The sequence below is a fragment of the Leopardus geoffroyi genome, chromosome E2 (genome assembly GCF_018350155.1).
Source record: "Leopardus geoffroyi isolate Oge1 chromosome E2, O.geoffroyi_Oge1_pat1.0, whole genome shotgun sequence".
NCBI classification, from domain to species: Eukaryota; Metazoa; Chordata; class Mammalia; order Carnivora; family Felidae; genus Leopardus; species Leopardus geoffroyi.
The window spans coordinates 8,303,143-8,318,990 of NC_059335.1; the positions used below are offsets into that span (position 1 = coordinate 8,303,143).

The 15,848-nt window shown below is 57.0% G+C and overlaps 2 protein-coding genes across 6 annotated transcripts; both read right to left on the reverse strand.

Moving 5' to 3' along the window:
* Positions 1–230: 230 nt before the first annotated feature.
* Positions 231–1,814, reverse strand: ADM5 (adrenomedullin 5 (putative)). Its single transcript, XM_045441879.1, has 2 exons — positions 908–1,814; positions 231–698 (listed from the first exon to the last, which is right to left on the reverse strand). The coding sequence occupies exons 1-2, from the start codon at positions 973–975 to the stop codon at positions 443–445; spliced, it is 324 nt and encodes a 107-aa protein (XP_045297835.1). The 5' UTR covers positions 976–1,814; the 3' UTR covers positions 231–442.
* A 462-nt stretch (positions 1,815–2,276) lies between these two features.
* Positions 2,277–12,571, reverse strand: PRMT1 (protein arginine methyltransferase 1). Of its 5 annotated transcripts, none has more exons than XM_045441865.1 (11): positions 12,411–12,499; positions 10,160–10,213; positions 9,526–9,627; positions 8,337–8,492; positions 8,131–8,194; positions 5,859–6,001; positions 5,013–5,100; positions 4,803–4,918; positions 4,028–4,178; positions 3,606–3,727; positions 2,277–2,580 (listed from the first exon to the last, which is right to left on the reverse strand). In XM_045441865.1, the coding sequence occupies exons 1-11, from the start codon at positions 12,444–12,446 to the stop codon at positions 2,497–2,499; spliced, it is 1,116 nt and encodes a 371-aa protein (XP_045297821.1). In that variant the 5' UTR covers positions 12,447–12,499; the 3' UTR covers positions 2,277–2,496. The 5 variants fall into 5 exon arrangements, with proteins under 5 accessions (XP_045297821.1, XP_045297820.1, XP_045297822.1 ...); XM_045441864.1 differs by lacking the exon at positions 12,411–12,499 and adding an exon at positions 11,475–11,615; XM_045441866.1 differs by lacking the exon at positions 10,160–10,213 and having other exon boundaries at positions 12,411–12,571.
* Between the last annotated feature and the right edge of the window lie 3,277 nt (positions 12,572–15,848).

A 15,848-nucleotide genomic window follows, 5' to 3' on the forward strand; every position in this document is an offset into this window, starting at 1 on the left:
CCCGAGGAGGGAGGGCTACTTTGGGGAGTTGGGCCCGCCCACCAAAACCGCCCACGGAAAAAGCAGCTGCGCGGATTGAGTGGTGCGAAAGGGAAGCTACAGCAGATTGGATTCAAGTGAGACAGGCAGAGGGACTTCCGTGTGGGAAAAGGTGCACGGATAAAGGGGGAGAATATGTCACAGACTGAGCTCAGACTGGGAGGCCGGAATGGGCACAGACAAGCAGAGGCTGAAACGTGAAACTCGTTTTATTAGGCTCTGGACGATAGTATTCTTTGTACATGCTAGGTCCGGTGTGCACCGAGTCCAGCCCAGTCACAGCCGGGGGGAGACAGTTTCTGAGTGAGCCCAGGAGATGGAGGGCAAAAGAAACTTGGGATCGTGGCCCCAATACACAGGTAGGTAAGCTGAGGCCAGAGGAGGAACAGGGACGTGCCCGACGTCACCCAGCCAGCCGGGCACTGCGCTGGCCTCTTTTCTTCGGGCCAGGGTCATAGAGACGGAGCAGGACTCTGGCGTCGCGCTTACGGCGGCGCCCGTAGCTGTGGGGGTCCTGGGGCTCGCGGCCGGCCTTCCCTGAGAGCTCTTTGGTGGAGGCAGAGCTGAGCCAGTATATAATCTCTGGCAGGCGGTGCGTCTGGCATGTGCCCAGGGAACAGAGGCGCCTGCGGTTCTGGGCGACCTGATGCAGGGGCCGTCTGGGGAAGGAGCATGGGAGAAGACCGGGTTCAAACAGAATCCTCTCGAGAAAGGGGTCTCGGTGGGGTCGGGGCACCCAGAGCTCCGCCACAGGGCAGGCGCGTGTACAGATGACCATTCCACCGACGCGGAAAACCGTGGCCTGAAGAGGGCGCACGCTCCTCGCGGTCTCCTTCCCGCCCGGTCCCCGCCGCCACCCGCTTCTCACCTGCCCTTGGAGTCCGGGTCCCCCAGGATGGAGGAGGCGAGAAGCAACAGGAGGACGTGGGAAGTCATCGTGGGGTGGGGCCGGGAGTGGTCCTTGAAACCCCTGGGCGAAGCGGCCCTTCTGCAGTGCGGCCCCGCCCCCTCCCGACTCCCGCTTCAGCGCCAGTCCCCACTCCCCCGGGGGGGGGGGGGAACCGAGGCCGAGTCCAGGCCACACCACGCCAGAAGGGAAGACAGAACCTGGATCCCCACGTCCTGTCCTTGGCGTCGGAGCCCCACACGGGTGTGCTGGTCACGCAGCGGCGCTCTGACCCTGGGAGGCCTCTGGAGAGCGACCCTTTTAAGGAGGGAAGAGGGGCGGGGCAGCTGACACCTGCTAGTGGTGACACAGCTTAGGGCTTCCAGGAAAGGGGTGGGGGCAGGGAGGCGCTGGGCTTCTGGGACTTCAACCTCAACCCATCAGGGACCCTGCCTTGGAATGGCCAGGCTCCTTCGTGGGCAGGACAACGCGGGGCATGTTGCAGAGCCACCCGGGGGTGTGGACAAAGGGAGTCTGGGCCCCAGAATAGCCTGCAGACACCATCCTGGAAGGGGAAGAGGTGTAGACAGGTGCGAAGGGCCACAGGGCCTAGGGCTTCAGCTGTACTGAAGCAGGTGTCAGCAGGGCCATGAAAAGGAAAATTCTGGTGGCTTAGGTGGTCCAGGTCCTGGGACAGCATCCTGGGGGACGAGGGGCTCTGTACACAAGGCCGTGGGAAGGGTCGGGTGTGGATACCATGCCTGCAGCAGAGGCTGAACAGAGGGTCCCTGGGGAGCTGAGGTTGGGATAGCCTCTGGGGAGGCGGGGAGGCCCTGTGGCCCTAGGAGGGGACCCTTCCCTTGTCCCCCAACTCCAAGTTCCAAGCAAGGCTGGGGAGAGAAGCAGACACCCCCTCCCCACAAGTTCTATCCCCTAACAACCCCCCCCATGACTCAGTTTCCCCAGCGGCAGTAGCAGGCAGGGCAGCAGTCACTGCCAGTCAGCCCTGGCCTGGCCTTGGAGGGTCCCAGACAGGAAAAAACAGCCAGAGGAACAATGTGTGTGCTGGGGGGGGGGGGGGGGGGGGGGGGGGGTGGCGGGGGGAAGATGGCTTTCTGGGAAACCTAAGGGCCCAGCTGTGCTGGGAACCCACACCCCAACCCTCCCCCAGCCCAGCAGGGCAGTGGAGTGGGAGGCCTGCCCAATGGGGACAAGTGGGAATGGGGCCTCAGGGGGCATGAGTGAGGGGGTTGGGGGAGGACACAGGCCCAGAGAGGCGGACGGGGGAAGTGACCCTGGTGGAGGGTGTGGAAGGCAGAGACCCCACTCCACCCCCCAGGAAGCCGAGCCGTCCCAGCTGAGGATTTATTGGCGTAAATGCAACCATATAAAAACATAAGTTATGAAAAACACAGTCACGATGTGCCCCCCCTCCCAGCCCAGGCCCCTAAAACCCCCTTCTGAGGGAGGGAAGGAGAGGAAGGGGGAGCCCCCAAACTGCCTAAGGATGCCGCAGCCCTTGGGCCCGTGCAGGGCCGGCCCGGCCGGGGTGGGAGAAGCCGGGCGCCGCCTCAGCGCATCCGGTAGTCAGTGGAGCAGGACAGCTCGCACAGCTGGCCCTTGAAGTCCAGGTCGATGGTGAAGTCCAGGTCGCGCTGTGGGGAGAGGGCAGACGTGAGGGGCGCGCGCCACGGGGCAGGCAGAGACCCGAACCGTTGGGAGTCGGGAGGCAGCAGCGGGGCGCGCACTCCCAGGAGACCCTGCGGGGTCTTGTTTTGGTCCAAGGCCAGGCTGGAGACTCCCCGGGGCCGGTCCCACCCTCAAACCCACCTGGAGCCCGGCCCAACCGGGCTGCTCTGTCTCCCACATCCCGAGATCTTTCCCTATCCCAAGCCACTGGCGTCATTGCTTTTGAAGAAAGCAAACCCCTCTCCAGCCAAACTCAGGGGTCCCAACCCCGCCTTCTGCACTTCCTCTACTCCCAAGCTTCCGGGAAGCCAACACTTCCATGCTCCCCACCCCCCCAGGACTCCCCGGAAAGGCTCGGGGCAAAGTCACCTATAACCATGGTGGCGCCTGCCCTCAGTCCTCGCTGCACCCCATCCCAGGCGCCTGGGCTCCTCTCCCATCTCTGGGCATCTCCCTGTCTCTTTAGCTCACCGGGTGTGTGTGTGTGTGTGTGTCTCTCTCTCTCTGTCTCTGTCTCTCTCTCTCAAGCTCGGTACCACAGACATTTGGGGCCAGAGTGGAGGATGTTCCGGTGTCCTGTCACCGCGGGATGCGCAGCGGCATCCCTGCCACTCCCGGGAGCCACCAGTAGCATCCCTTCTCCAGTTCTGAGAGCCCCAAATGTCTCCAGACAGAGACAAATGCCCTCTGGGGGGCAGCAAAGCTGCCTCTGCTGGAAGACCTCCAGCTTCCCTTGGAGAGCTGGCGTGACCTTGGGGCCTCCTCCGTCTCTGCTCCCCCGATCAGGATCCAGCCCTGGTGCACAGATCCACGCGTTTAGCCCAGGCCTCCGCCCTGGACTCCAGGCTCCAGAGCCTTCGACCTCCCATGTACTCGGGGTTTCTCTGGGGGTCTCCGACTCAACCTAGCTGAGAGGGCTGGGCTGCCAGGGCCCCAGAACAGGCGGAGGTGCCCCTCCTGGGCCCACCCCCGAACCCCCGCAGCGCCTCACATTATTCTTGGCATTGGGCCGCATGCCAATGGTGCCAAAGATCTCCTCGCCCGTCTTCACGGTCAGGTAGTCCTCCATGTAGAACACGGTCTGCTTCCAGTGCGTGTACGGGGACTCGGGGCCTGGGGGGTGCGGTCGGGTCAGCCAGGACACCCCCCCCAACACCCCGCCATCCCGGGCCTTGGCCGGGCCCTTCCCTCTGGCCGGCCCCTTGATGACCTTGACTGAGCGGTGACAGGGGTCACCATCCCCGAATCCCTTCACTCCCATCAAGTCCTGGAGAGGGACCTCGTCTACTTTCACAGGTGGGGAAACTGAGGCAGGACAGGCTCAGGTGAGCTGGCAGAGCCGCGGTCACAACACGGGCTCCCTCTGCCGGCTGCTGTGGCACAGCCCCCACCCCGGCCCCGCCCCTCGCTCACTGGTGGAGAAGCCTGTCCTCTTGTGGCAGCGAGTGAACTCGATGTTGAAGTAGGCCACCAGCGCGTGCACGTAGTCATTCCGCTTCACTTGCAGGCAGAAGGGGGAGGTGAAGGTCAGGTCTTCCACCTTGACAGTGTAGATGTCCACCTCCTGCGGGACAGGCTCCGTGAGCCCCACTCCCCGGCACCCCGCCCAGCGTTCGTTCGGCCGAAGACCCTGGGGGTGCCACGCGGCAGTCCCCAGTCCCCTCCCTCCCCCACCGGAAGCCCAAACTGGACAGTCCTACTTCCTAGAGCAACTGCCCGTGCTTGGCGTGTCACCCGTTACCCCTTCACTGGCGTCCCCCCGCCACGCTCTTGATGGCAGCCAGTGTGATGTGAAAACACTGGCAATGAGCTCACGTCAACCCCCGGCTCAAAACCCTAGGACGGTTCCCCGGCACTCTTTCTGGCAGGGTGCCCGGCCGCCCATCCAGCTCCTGTCTCCGCTCGCTCCAGACTTCCTCTTCCTCCACCTGGCTCTCGGCCCACCTCTTGTGGCCAAGCAAATTCTAGAATTCACCCCTCTGTCCGAACCACGAGCGGGCTTAGCTCACAAAGCTTTTTGATGGTCAAGGTGGCTTCTCTGGGCCTCCGGCGCCACCTCTGGCTGACAGGTCAGACTCCAAGACAAACACCTGGACCTGAGGTCTTGCTCAGGACCTGAGGTCAAGTGGCGGCCCTTCCTTGTCTCCAACCCCGGGGACAACCTGGCCACACACTCTCCCCCCCTCACCTTTATGAGGCAGGCGTTGGTGACCAACTGCTTAGGGTCCACCACGTCCACCAGGGGCTCCTTGATGGCCACGTCTTTGATGCAAGACATGTCAAAGCCATATACGTTCTCCCACCCTGGGGAGGCAAGCAGGGAGGAGGGTGAGCCCGGCAGGGGGCGCTCAGGGCAAGCCAGTCCCACCCCACGGGCGTCCGAGGGACCCAAACTCACAGTGGATCTTGTAGTCTTTGTACTGCCGGTCTTCGATGGCCGTCACATACAGCGTGGCCCGGTCTGGGAAGATGAGGCCATCGGGTGCCTGCCGAGGGGCAGGGGGAGGGTGTGAAGGATGGGGGGAGACTTGGGACACCGGCCCCAAACGCGGACAACTTGCCTCTCTCTATCCACACACTCTTATCTCCTCCCTGCCCACCTGGACTCCTACAAGCGGCCTCTTCACTGGGTCCTGGCTTCTGTCCTCACGCCCTCATCTAGGAGCACCTCAGTCAGACCTGTCCTTCAGAGGTTCTGAAGGATCTGCAGGACCCTCCCTGGCTCCTCTGAGAGGAGAAACCAAAGTCTCACGCGAGTGCTCAGGCCCCCTGCACGTTCTGTTTCTTCAGTCCATTCCCTGTCCCTCAACACACAGTAAAAACTCTCCTGCCCCAGGACCTTTGCACTAACTATTTCCTGGGCCCAGGTGCTCTTCCCCCAGGATGTCATGCAGCCTTCCCCTTGACCAGGTCTCAGTCACCTCCCCCTGGGAGGCCTGCTCTGATCTGAGCACCTGGAACCATGGCCCTCCAGCCTCTATCCTCCTGCCCTGCCATGTTCTTCCCAGCACCAACCACCTCCTGACACTCCTCGTCAATGTCTAGCTCCTGGTGCCTGTAACATCCCATTTTGGCTCCGGGCCCTCCGACATCGGAGTGGTCAATCCCCTGTACGAAGTCCCCTGTGTGGGAAATATCTGCCATGGCTTTTGTCTTCTGCCCAGACCCCGACTGACAGGTATTCAACACGTGGCCGAAGGAGCCTGGCCCCAGCACACAGCCCCCACCCCACCAGGGGCCTCACCAGCCACTTGTCTCGGGCATAGAGAACGGTGTTGAGCATTGACTCGTAGAAAAGGCAGTAGCCCATCCACTCGCTGATAATGATGTCCACCTTCTCCACCGGAAGCTCCACCTCCTCCACCTTCCCCTTGATGATGGTCACCACTGCAGGGGCAGACAGAGGCATGTGCACCCAGCCCTGAGGAGACCCGTCTGCTTGCCTCTGGCAGGGGAGGGAGTCGGCAGGTGGCGGGGGGGGGGGCAGGGTGGGCAGGGCCTAGGGATCCCACTGAGCAGCCCATTTTATCCAGGAAAGGCTGGGGCCGCATTTGGGCATCTTCAAAGAACTCGACCAGCTTGAAGCCACGCTCTGTGAACTCAGGGTTTTTTACTTCTTGTTTTTTAAGTAATCCCTATGCCCAACGTGAGGCTTGAACTCACAACCCTGAGATCGAGAGTTGCACGCTCCACCGACTGAGCCAGCCGGCGCCCCTCTGTTAACTCTGTTTTAAAATTCATCCATCACTCTGGATATTTTTAAGGCAGAAGCAGAAATTTTGTATGGGTTAGGCATTAGGTGATATTAAGACTTTGTCGTTAACAATGTGGTCATATTTTTTTTTTTTCAACGTTTATTTATTTTTGGGACAGAGAGAGACAGAGCATGAACGGGGGAGGGGCAGAGAGAGAGGGAGACACAGAATCGGAAACAGGCTCCAGGCTCTGAGCCATCAGCCCAGAGCCCGACGCGGGGCTCGAACTCACGGACCGCGAGATCGTGACCTGGCTGAAGTCGGACGCTTCACCGACTGCGCCACCCAGGCGCCCCTATGGTCATATTTTTTGAATGGCTTCATCTATTAGAGACACACACAACAGGATTTACAGGAGAAATTTCGACATAATGGTTGAAATTTGCTTCAAATGGAGACATTTAAAGCTGACTGATAGACACCTGGGGGCTCATTATATTAGTCTCTCTCTCTTAATTGATATATACTAGTCTCTTAAAAAAAAAAAAAATCACTTCAGGGTCACCTGGGTGGCTTAGTCAGTTAAACATCTGACTCTTGATTTCAGCTCAGGTCATGATCTCCTGCTTTGTAAGATCAAGCCCTGTGTCAGACTCTGTGCCGACAGTACAGAGCCTGATTGGGATTCTCTCTCCCTCTCCCCGGCTCGTGCATGCACTCTCTTTCAAAACAAATTAACTTAAAAAAAGATAACAATCACTTCAGTTTCTAGAATGCTAGGAGCCTCCACAGCCCGAAAACCCACCATCTTCTCATATTCTCTGCCCCTCGAACCTTGCAGGTGGGAACTTAAAAGCCATTTGGTGCGGGGCGCCTGGGTGGCGCAGTCGGTTAAGCGTCCGACTTCAGCCAGGTCACGATCTCGCGGTCCGTGAGTTCGAGCCCCGCGTCGGGCTCTGGGCTGATGGCTCAGAGCCTGGAGCCTGTTTCCGATTCTGTGTCTCCCTCTCTCTCTGCCCCTCCCCCGTTCATGCTCTGTCTCTCTCTGTCCCAAAAATAAATAAACGTTGAAAAAAAAAAAAAAATTAAAAAAAAAAGCCATTTGGTGCGGTGCCAGGGTGTTTCAGCTAAACACCTGACTTTGGCTCAGGTGATGACCTCACAGTTCGTGAGTTCAAGCCCCACGCTGGGCTCTGTGCTGACAGCTCGGAGCCTGGAGCCTGTTTTGGATTCTGTATCTCCCTCTCCCCCTCTCAAAAATAAATAAACGTTAAAAAAAAAAAAAAAAAAAAAAAAAAAAAAAAAAAGGCAATGCGGCAACATCTACACAACTTGTGTTTTTGACCCGAGCATCCTACTTTTATAAAACTGACCTCACGGACATGCTAGTTTATATGTGAGATGACGTTATGTGCGAAGGGACGAACATCTCAGAAGCTGCTTACGTGTTCGCCCCCAGAGCCTGAATAAGAAAGCTGAGGTGGGAGCGCCTGGGTGGCTCAGCCAGTTAAGTGTCCGACTTTGGCTCAGGTCGTGATCTCACAGTCCATGGGTTCGAGCCCCACATCGGGCTCTGTGCTGACAGCTCGGAGCCTGGAGCCTGCTTCAGATTCTGTGTCTCCCTCTCTCTGTCCCCTCCCCTGCTTGTGCTCTGTCTCTTTCCATCTCTCACAAATGAGTAAACGTTAAAAAAAAAAAAAAAAAAGAAAGCAGAGGTGTGTGCATCCAATGGGGATTGTCGAACCCCACTGCCAAGGGCCCCGGGGAAGTGGGAAATCCACTCACTCCATCCCCACAAACCCATTCTCTTCCTGGGCTCACCATGGTCTAACTTGTTGGCTTTGACGATCTTCACCGCATAATCAGAGATACTGGAACACTCGATCTGGGGGCCCAGAAAGAAGGGAGGGTGAGACTCCCCCACTCTGACCCTCAGCCCCCCCGTTCCCCTCCATCCAATCCCTGAGCCCTAAGGGGCTCCTCCCCGTCCCCAGGCCCAGGCCCACCCGCCTGCCCAGGACACTCACCCCGATGACCTTGCGGGCTCCGGCCTTGGCAGCGAACATACAGAGGATCCCTGTGCCCGATCCCACGTCCAGCACCACCTTGTCCTTGAAGAGGTGCCGGTTGTGAAACATGGAGTTTCGGTACGTGAGGGTGCGCACCTCATCTTTCAGCATCTCCTGGGGGGCACGAGACACAAACACGCCATGAGGGTGCCCGCGTCCCCAGCTGGAAAACGGGGCAGCCTGGCCCCTGACACACTGGTGGTCTGGAGAGCTAGAGCTCAGCCCTCCCACTTCTTAGTCCCCTTGGAAGAAGTCATTTCTTGGGGCGCCTGGGTGGCGCAGTCGGTTAAGCGTCCGACTTCAGCCGGGTCACGATCTCGCGGTCCGGGAGTTCGAGCCCCGTGTCGGGCTCTGGGCCGATGGCTCAGAGCCTGGAGCCTGTTTCCGATTCTGTGTCTCCCTCTCTCGCTGCCCCTCCCCCGTTCATGCTCTGTCTCTCTCTGTCCCAAAAATAAATAAACGTTGAAAAAAAAAAAAAAAAGGAAGAAGTCATTTCTCTTCCACATGCCTCCGTTTCCCTATTTGTAAAATCAGATTGGATGGACTAAACTCCCTCGCACCTTGGCCCGATTCTATTGTTGCCTCCTAAGCCCTAGTGATCTCTGGCTTTTACCCACTCAGTGCTACCAAACTGTTCAATTAAAAAAAAAAAAAAACCAGTGTAGTTTGTTATGTATATTTTACTACAGTTAAAAAAAAAAAAAGAGTCCTTTACAAAAAAAAAGAAAAAGCAGAGGTCCTCAGAATCCCCTCCCAGGCGCTTTCTGGGATACCAGCTTCCAGAAGGTGCAAAAGGGTCCAGAAGCCCTGTGTATCCAGGCGGGAGAGGCTGGGGGGCAGTCCCACCACCGGACACTAGAGGGCGGCAGACACCAGCTGACCCTGACCTCTAGCTGAAGTCGCAGGCAGGGAGGCAGGCAGACAGGCGCCCCAACCCCAGCCTCCCAAGAGCTAAGGGCTGAGCTCCGTCTCCAAGGCAACTGCTGGGAGAGGCGACCCCGGGGTGTGTGCCTCCTACCCAGAGGGGCGGCCAGGCCCGCTGCCAGGGGAGGCAGTGCGCATGCGTGGGACATTAAGTTCCAGCCCTCCGGAAGATGCACATTAACCCCCTCAAGATGCGGCAGCTTTTGGAGCTGCTCACACTCACCTCGTGAATGCCGAAGTGAGCATAGGAATCAAAGTAGTAATCTTTGGACGTCATGTCCTCAGCGTTGGGCTTCTCGCTGCTTTCTGCTTGGCCACAGGAGACCTGGGAGGGGTGGACGGGAGCAGGGTCAAATCTGGGGGCTCTCCAAGCCCTCTCAAACATTCAGGTCCCTACTTCTCCCTCCCGAATCATACCATGGCAACCCTACAGCCCCCGCCTGCCATCTTGCCTCCCCCAGAACCCCCAAAACCTAACACCCCCACTTTCCTCTTCCAGGACCCCCCCAGAGCACCATCCAGGGGAATACCCCAATACCTCAGCCACGCCTACCATCTCTCCAGTTTCTCTGCCCCCGTCTCTAGCTCAGCCCACAGCTGGGGAGGGGAGGGGAAGGCAGAACTGAGGCAGACACGGGAAGGGCAAAGGGGGGCTGGAAATGGAGTTAAGGAAGTAGCCACAGTATTTGGGGAGGCCAGATGGGAGCCACAAACCTGCAGGAGGTTTGTGCTAACGGTTTGGGGGCACAGGGTGAGCTGGTTTGAAGCAAGAGGAATCATGGTTAGCCGGCTAGAAAGGGCCTGATGTGTGGCAAGATATATTTATGTGGGGAAGGGTCTCACAAAAGGATATTTACTTCTTCAAGAGGCGGCTGGAGGCTCATCCCATTAGCCAAGGTGGCTACAAAATTCTAGGAGAGAGTAACAGGGAGAAAGGATTAGCTACTGGGAGTGGCTAGGGGAGGGTCAGGCCAGGGGACCCCCAGCTCACAGGGGAGGGGGTGTCTCCTGCAATTTGCCTATTCCTTGGCGGGGAGTGGTGGCAGAGGGAGCAAGTAAGGAGGCAGGGCTGCTTTTAAAAGGGAGGAGGGGAGTGGGGGGAGAAGAGATGGGGTTCTGTCCCAGCTATGGCTGGAGAGATGGTGGCCCGCCCCCAAGTTGTCCCTCTCTGGCCAGGCACCTGACCATCCACACCTCCCCCATCCAGGCCAGAGGAACTGGCACCCGCCAGGCACACAGGCACTGCCAGCTGTCGCTCCCCCTCATCATCTAATCCCCCCAGATTATGTGACACTTCCTGACACGCACCCCCATCCTGGGGTGCCATGAGTAGCTGGCGGGGGGGGGGGAGGGCTGGCAGGGTGTACCCACTGGGCATCTGCCACCGCTGCAAACAAGTCTCTTGTCTGAGAGGGTTCCAGAAAGGAGGTGTGGCACACAGGCAGGGCTGGCACCCTGGCCACTAGCTCCTGCCTTGGGCTCAGGGAGCCCCCAAACAAAACCTGCTGGAGCCAGTCTCCTAGCTAATTACCCTCTTCCCATGAAGGCAGAGTCTGGGGAAGGAGGCCAGACTCTGGAACCCCTAACCGGACAATCCCCATCCTAGGACCCAGGCCCTAAACGCCCCCCACCCCCCCATCCCACCACGGCCGCCTATCCGCCCCCCGTGTGGGGCCAAGTCCTGAGACAACTTCTAAGGAAAGTACTTCCGCCACCCACACAGACCCTGGTCCAGGAGCCAGCCAAGGAGGATAGAGGGGTCATTGGAGTGACCCCTGGGAGCTGCCTGCCCCCAATGCTACCAGGGAAGAGGAGGGAGTTCAGAGGCTCCATCAGATTACATCTCTTCCAGATGTGATCATCCTCTGGGCCCCAAGAAGCATGAAGTCACAGACGTGACCCACACAGCTCCAAGCTCCACCCCCACCCCACCCCCAGCCAGTGAGGACACCTACCTATACAGGGTGACTGGTAAGGGGATTTCCCACTGGGACCCATTTCTGAACACCACTAATACCACGACCAGGCAAGTCCCAAGAGAGCCTGAAACAGCACCGAAGCCAACCCCACATGGCTGCACGAAAACTAAACCTTTCAGGAAACCATTTCAAGCCTCCAGGCTTAGGACCCTCAAACAGGGCTTCAGGAAGGGGGGAGGGGACCATACCCCACCTTCGCGTATGCGCCGGGGAGAGAAAGATCTCCAATAGGAGGTAATTTATATTCCACCACATCCTTTTCATAGCAGAGACTCTCCCTCCCCTCGCCCGGGGAGGTGGGCTTTGGGGCACGCCCCATGAAAAAGATGTCCCTCCCACACACCCAGAAATGGCCACAAGGGGGTGCACGACGCCTTATCGGGAAGGATCTCCTTCAACTAGAGGCCCCCCCACCACCCAGAGGGAGGTCACAGGGGCATGCCCCATCCCCCCAGCTCCCAAAGTCCCGGGCAGGGGAGAATCCACGGACAGGAAACCGGGGGCCCGGTGGGAACCAATTCTTCCTCTTCCTCCAATCCCAACCCATGACTGCACGAAACCTGGACCGAAGCCTAAGCAGATGCCCCGGTATCAGGAACGGCGTTGTAGAGAGTCGAGCTACACTGCTCCCCTCGAGAGACCCTTTACTTGTCCGAGGAACCGAAGTAAGCCCGCCCCGAGGGGTACTGAGCGATCCCGGGGGAGAGGGCTGGGGGCCTCGGAGGGAGGGTCGGAGCCTCCTCTCCGCCCCCCCGGGGCGCCCCTCCCCCGGTCGGGGGCGGGGCCTTTGTCCCGCACGTGGAGCCCGCCGGGCCACCGGGCACGGCACACCCCCTCCCCACCCACCGTGGCGCGGCCACGTGGGGGCCTGGCCGGAAGCGCCCCCAGCCCTCCTCCACGTGGGAGGGGGCACGACACCCTCGGCTCAACCGGGTGCCGCAGGCCCCCGAAAGCCAGGAAACCCGCATCTCAAACTGTATCCTGGGATCTGGAGCATGCGCTTTCCCCTCCGTACGTCCGAGACCCTTCAGCCCCAATCCGCCCATTCGGAGCCCCTTCCCCACGACGAGGGCACAAAACATCGACCCCCAAACCGCCTCCTACCCCCGGCGGCGCTCCGGGCGCTCACCTCCATGATGCAGTTCGCGGCCTCGGCTGCCGCCATCTTCACCCGCACCTACTCCTCCTCCTGCCGCCGAGACCCCCCCCTTTCTCCGCACTCCCCCGGGACCGCCTTATACCGGAGGGTCCACGGCCCGCCCACCACGACCCCGCCAGGAGATCTCATTGGCAATGGAGGCGGCCCGTCTGAGAATATCGCTTAGCGACTGGGCAAAGAAGACGCCCATCAAAGTTGATGGGCCCGCCCGGTCTGGTGTGCGGAGCCCCGCCCCCTTAAGTCGACGGGATGGGAAAGACGGTCCGTCTATCGCAAGAACTGCGACTATGATTGGGCAAAGTCTACCAGAAGTTCCCTCCCCTGCTCCGCCAAGCACCGCCTCAAAATTTCCCGGTGGGCCCCGCGCTAAGCAGACATCTTGAAAGAGAGCTGTCCATCACCTAAACAACCCGCCTCTTAATAGCTGCTATTGGTTTATCTGGAATGTGACGTCATGAATACTTTGGACAAGCCCTGTCAAGCTGCTGGTCTCAAGGAGAATGCGGCGATTGGCCCACGAGGAGTGAGGGAGGGCGGTCTTTAGGCTCCAGCTATTGGCTCAAAGGAACTGTCACTCCTCCTCCCTTGGAGGAGGCTTCTCCAAGGAGCCTTGGGTGGCTTCTCCCAGCCCTATGGGAGTTCAGAAGAAACAAGGGAGTTTGTGCCCACTTACCTGAGGGACAGTGAGAGGCTCAAAGAAAAGGAGGGCTTGTCTGGGTCCGAAACAAGTCAGCTATAGGACTCAGGCCTCACGACATATAGCCACCTAGTCCTCTACCTGACTGTCCCGAGTTTTCTAAATACAACCCCGCTCAAGCCACTTGGCCTTTGCCGGGTCCCCGTCCCCGCTGGAATACTCACCTCCCTTTGCCTGTCAACTCTTGTACATCTTTCTGGGCACACCTGAGATGCCACCTCTTCCGGGAAGCTTTTCTCCTCTTGCAGAAAAAATTACTACAGACCTTCCTGACTTATGATGGGGTTACGTCCCTGCCCCCAATAAACTGATAGTAAGTTAAAAATAACGGAACTTGAAAATGCATTTAATCCACCTAACCAGCCGAAAATCATAGCTCAGCAATGTTTGGAATACTTACATTAGCCTACACTTGGGCGACATCATCCAACACAGAGAGTATTTTATACTTAAATGTTGAATATCTCATATAATTAATTCATCGAATGCTGTTAGCATGGTTGTATGGGTGCACAATGGTTGTATGTGCATTGGTTGTTTACCCTCGTGATTGCTTGGCTGTGAGCTGTGGCCTAACATGAGAGATCACGAGCCCAGGGAAAGATCTAAATTCAAACTCAGAGTATAGTTTCTAACGCAGAGTGTACCCCTTTCACACCAAAAATTGCAAGTTGAACCAGCATGAGTGGAGGACATCTGCAGTTGAATGAAGGTGAATGCAACCCGAAGAATATATCCATCACCCCACAAATTTCCTTCATGAGTCTTTTGTAGTCAGTACCTCTCCCACCCCCCCCCCACCCCAGAAGCGATCACTTTCTGTTTTCTGTGGCTCCAATGTAGCTTTTTCTTTTCTAAAATTTCAAATGAATGGAATCATACAGTATGTTTTCTTTTGTGTTAGTCCTCTTTCACTCAACATAATGCTTTTGAGAGTCATCCCAAGTTGTTGCATGTAACGTTTCTGCAAACTTTTTTATTGCTGGGGAGAATTCCATTGTACGGATGTATCACAGTTTATCCATTTCCCTGTTGATGGACATTGTATACTTTGGGGGGCTATGAAGATAAAGTGGCTATCCCTGTTCATGCATGAGTCTTTCTGTGGACTCACTGTCTTTTATTTCTCTTGGGTAAACCTAGGAGCAGATGGCTAAGCTGTATGCTAGGCGTATGTTTAACTATAAGACATTGCCAAAAAGTTTTCCAGTGCCTTCTACTACTTTGCATTCCCATCAGTGATGCTTGAAGAGCCCCTGTTTCTCCACATCCTCACCAGCACTTATGAAGATCAGTGTTTAAGGGTGTCTGGATGGCTCAGTCAGTTAAGCCTCCGACTTCATCTCAGGTCATGATCTCACAGTTGGTGAGTTCGAGCCCCACATCGGGCTCTGTGCTGACAGCTCAGATTCTAGAGCCTGCTTCAGATTCTGTGTCTCCCTCTCTCCGCCCCTCCCCTACCCATGCTCTGTCTCTCACTCTCGCTCTCAAAAATAAATAAACATTGAAAAAAATCGGTATTTAATTGTAACCATTCTGGTGGAAATGAAGAGGTGTGTCATTTTGGTTGTCCTTGGCATTGTCCTGACCATGAATGTTGAACGTTTTCTCATGTGCTATTGGCCATCGGTAGAATTCCTTTTTTGTTTGTTTGTTTCTTCATTTATCTATTTTTGAGAGAGAGCACGAGTGCTACTCTTGGGGTCATTTTAAACAACGAAATCACCATAAAAAGTACAAATATGCAGGGGCGCCTGGGTGGCTCAGTTGGTTAAGTGTCCGACTTCAGCTCAGGTCATGATCTCGCGGTCTGTGAGTTCGAGCCCCGCGTTGGGCTCTTGTGTTGACAGCTCGGAGCCTGGAGCCTGCTCTGGATTCTGTGTCTCCCTCCCTCTCTCTCTGCTTCTCCCCCGTTCGCACTCTGCCTTTCTGTCTCTCTCTCTCAAAAATAAATAAACGTTTTTGTAAAAAAAAAAAAAGTACAAATATGCAAAAAAATGTAGCACTAAACAGATTGAGGAAAGGATACTCATTTGCAGCATGACAGCTGAAACAAGAAGGCAGGGTGCCATCTGGCTCAACCTTAGCCAAAAAGGTGCACAGTGGGTGTCAAATCTTTTGCTGCCCTGGACGTATGCATGCCTACCAACAGCCACCGTGTTAATTTGGGGATTACAAATGAATTTTAGCGAGTAGACAAAATTCACAAATCTGCCGTCTGTGAATGATGAGATTCAACTGTAATTGGCTTCCTTTGTCACCTTGTACAGACCGTTTTGTATATTTACAAAGAGAATTTTTTGAAGGGGGCTATAGCCCTAAAAAGGTGACAACCCCCTGGTCTATAGGTAGATGAGTAACTGGCCGAAAAGACTCAGAAGGAGGGGCACCTGCGTGGCTCAGTCAGTTGAGCATCCGACTTCTAATTTCAGCTCAGGTCATGATCCCAGGGTTGTGCGATCGAGCCCCACCTCGGGCTCTGAGCTGAGCATGGGGCCTGCTTAAGATCCACTCTCTCTTGGCACGCCTGGGTGGCACAGTTGGTGGAGCGTCCGACTTTGGCTCAGGTCATGAGCCCCCACGTCAGGCTCTGTGCTGACAGCTCAGAACCTGGAGCCTGCTTCAGATTCTGTGTCTCCCTCTCTCTCCTCTCTGCCCCTCCCCTACTCGTGCTCTCTCTCTCAAAAAAAAAAAAAAAAAATTCTCTCTCT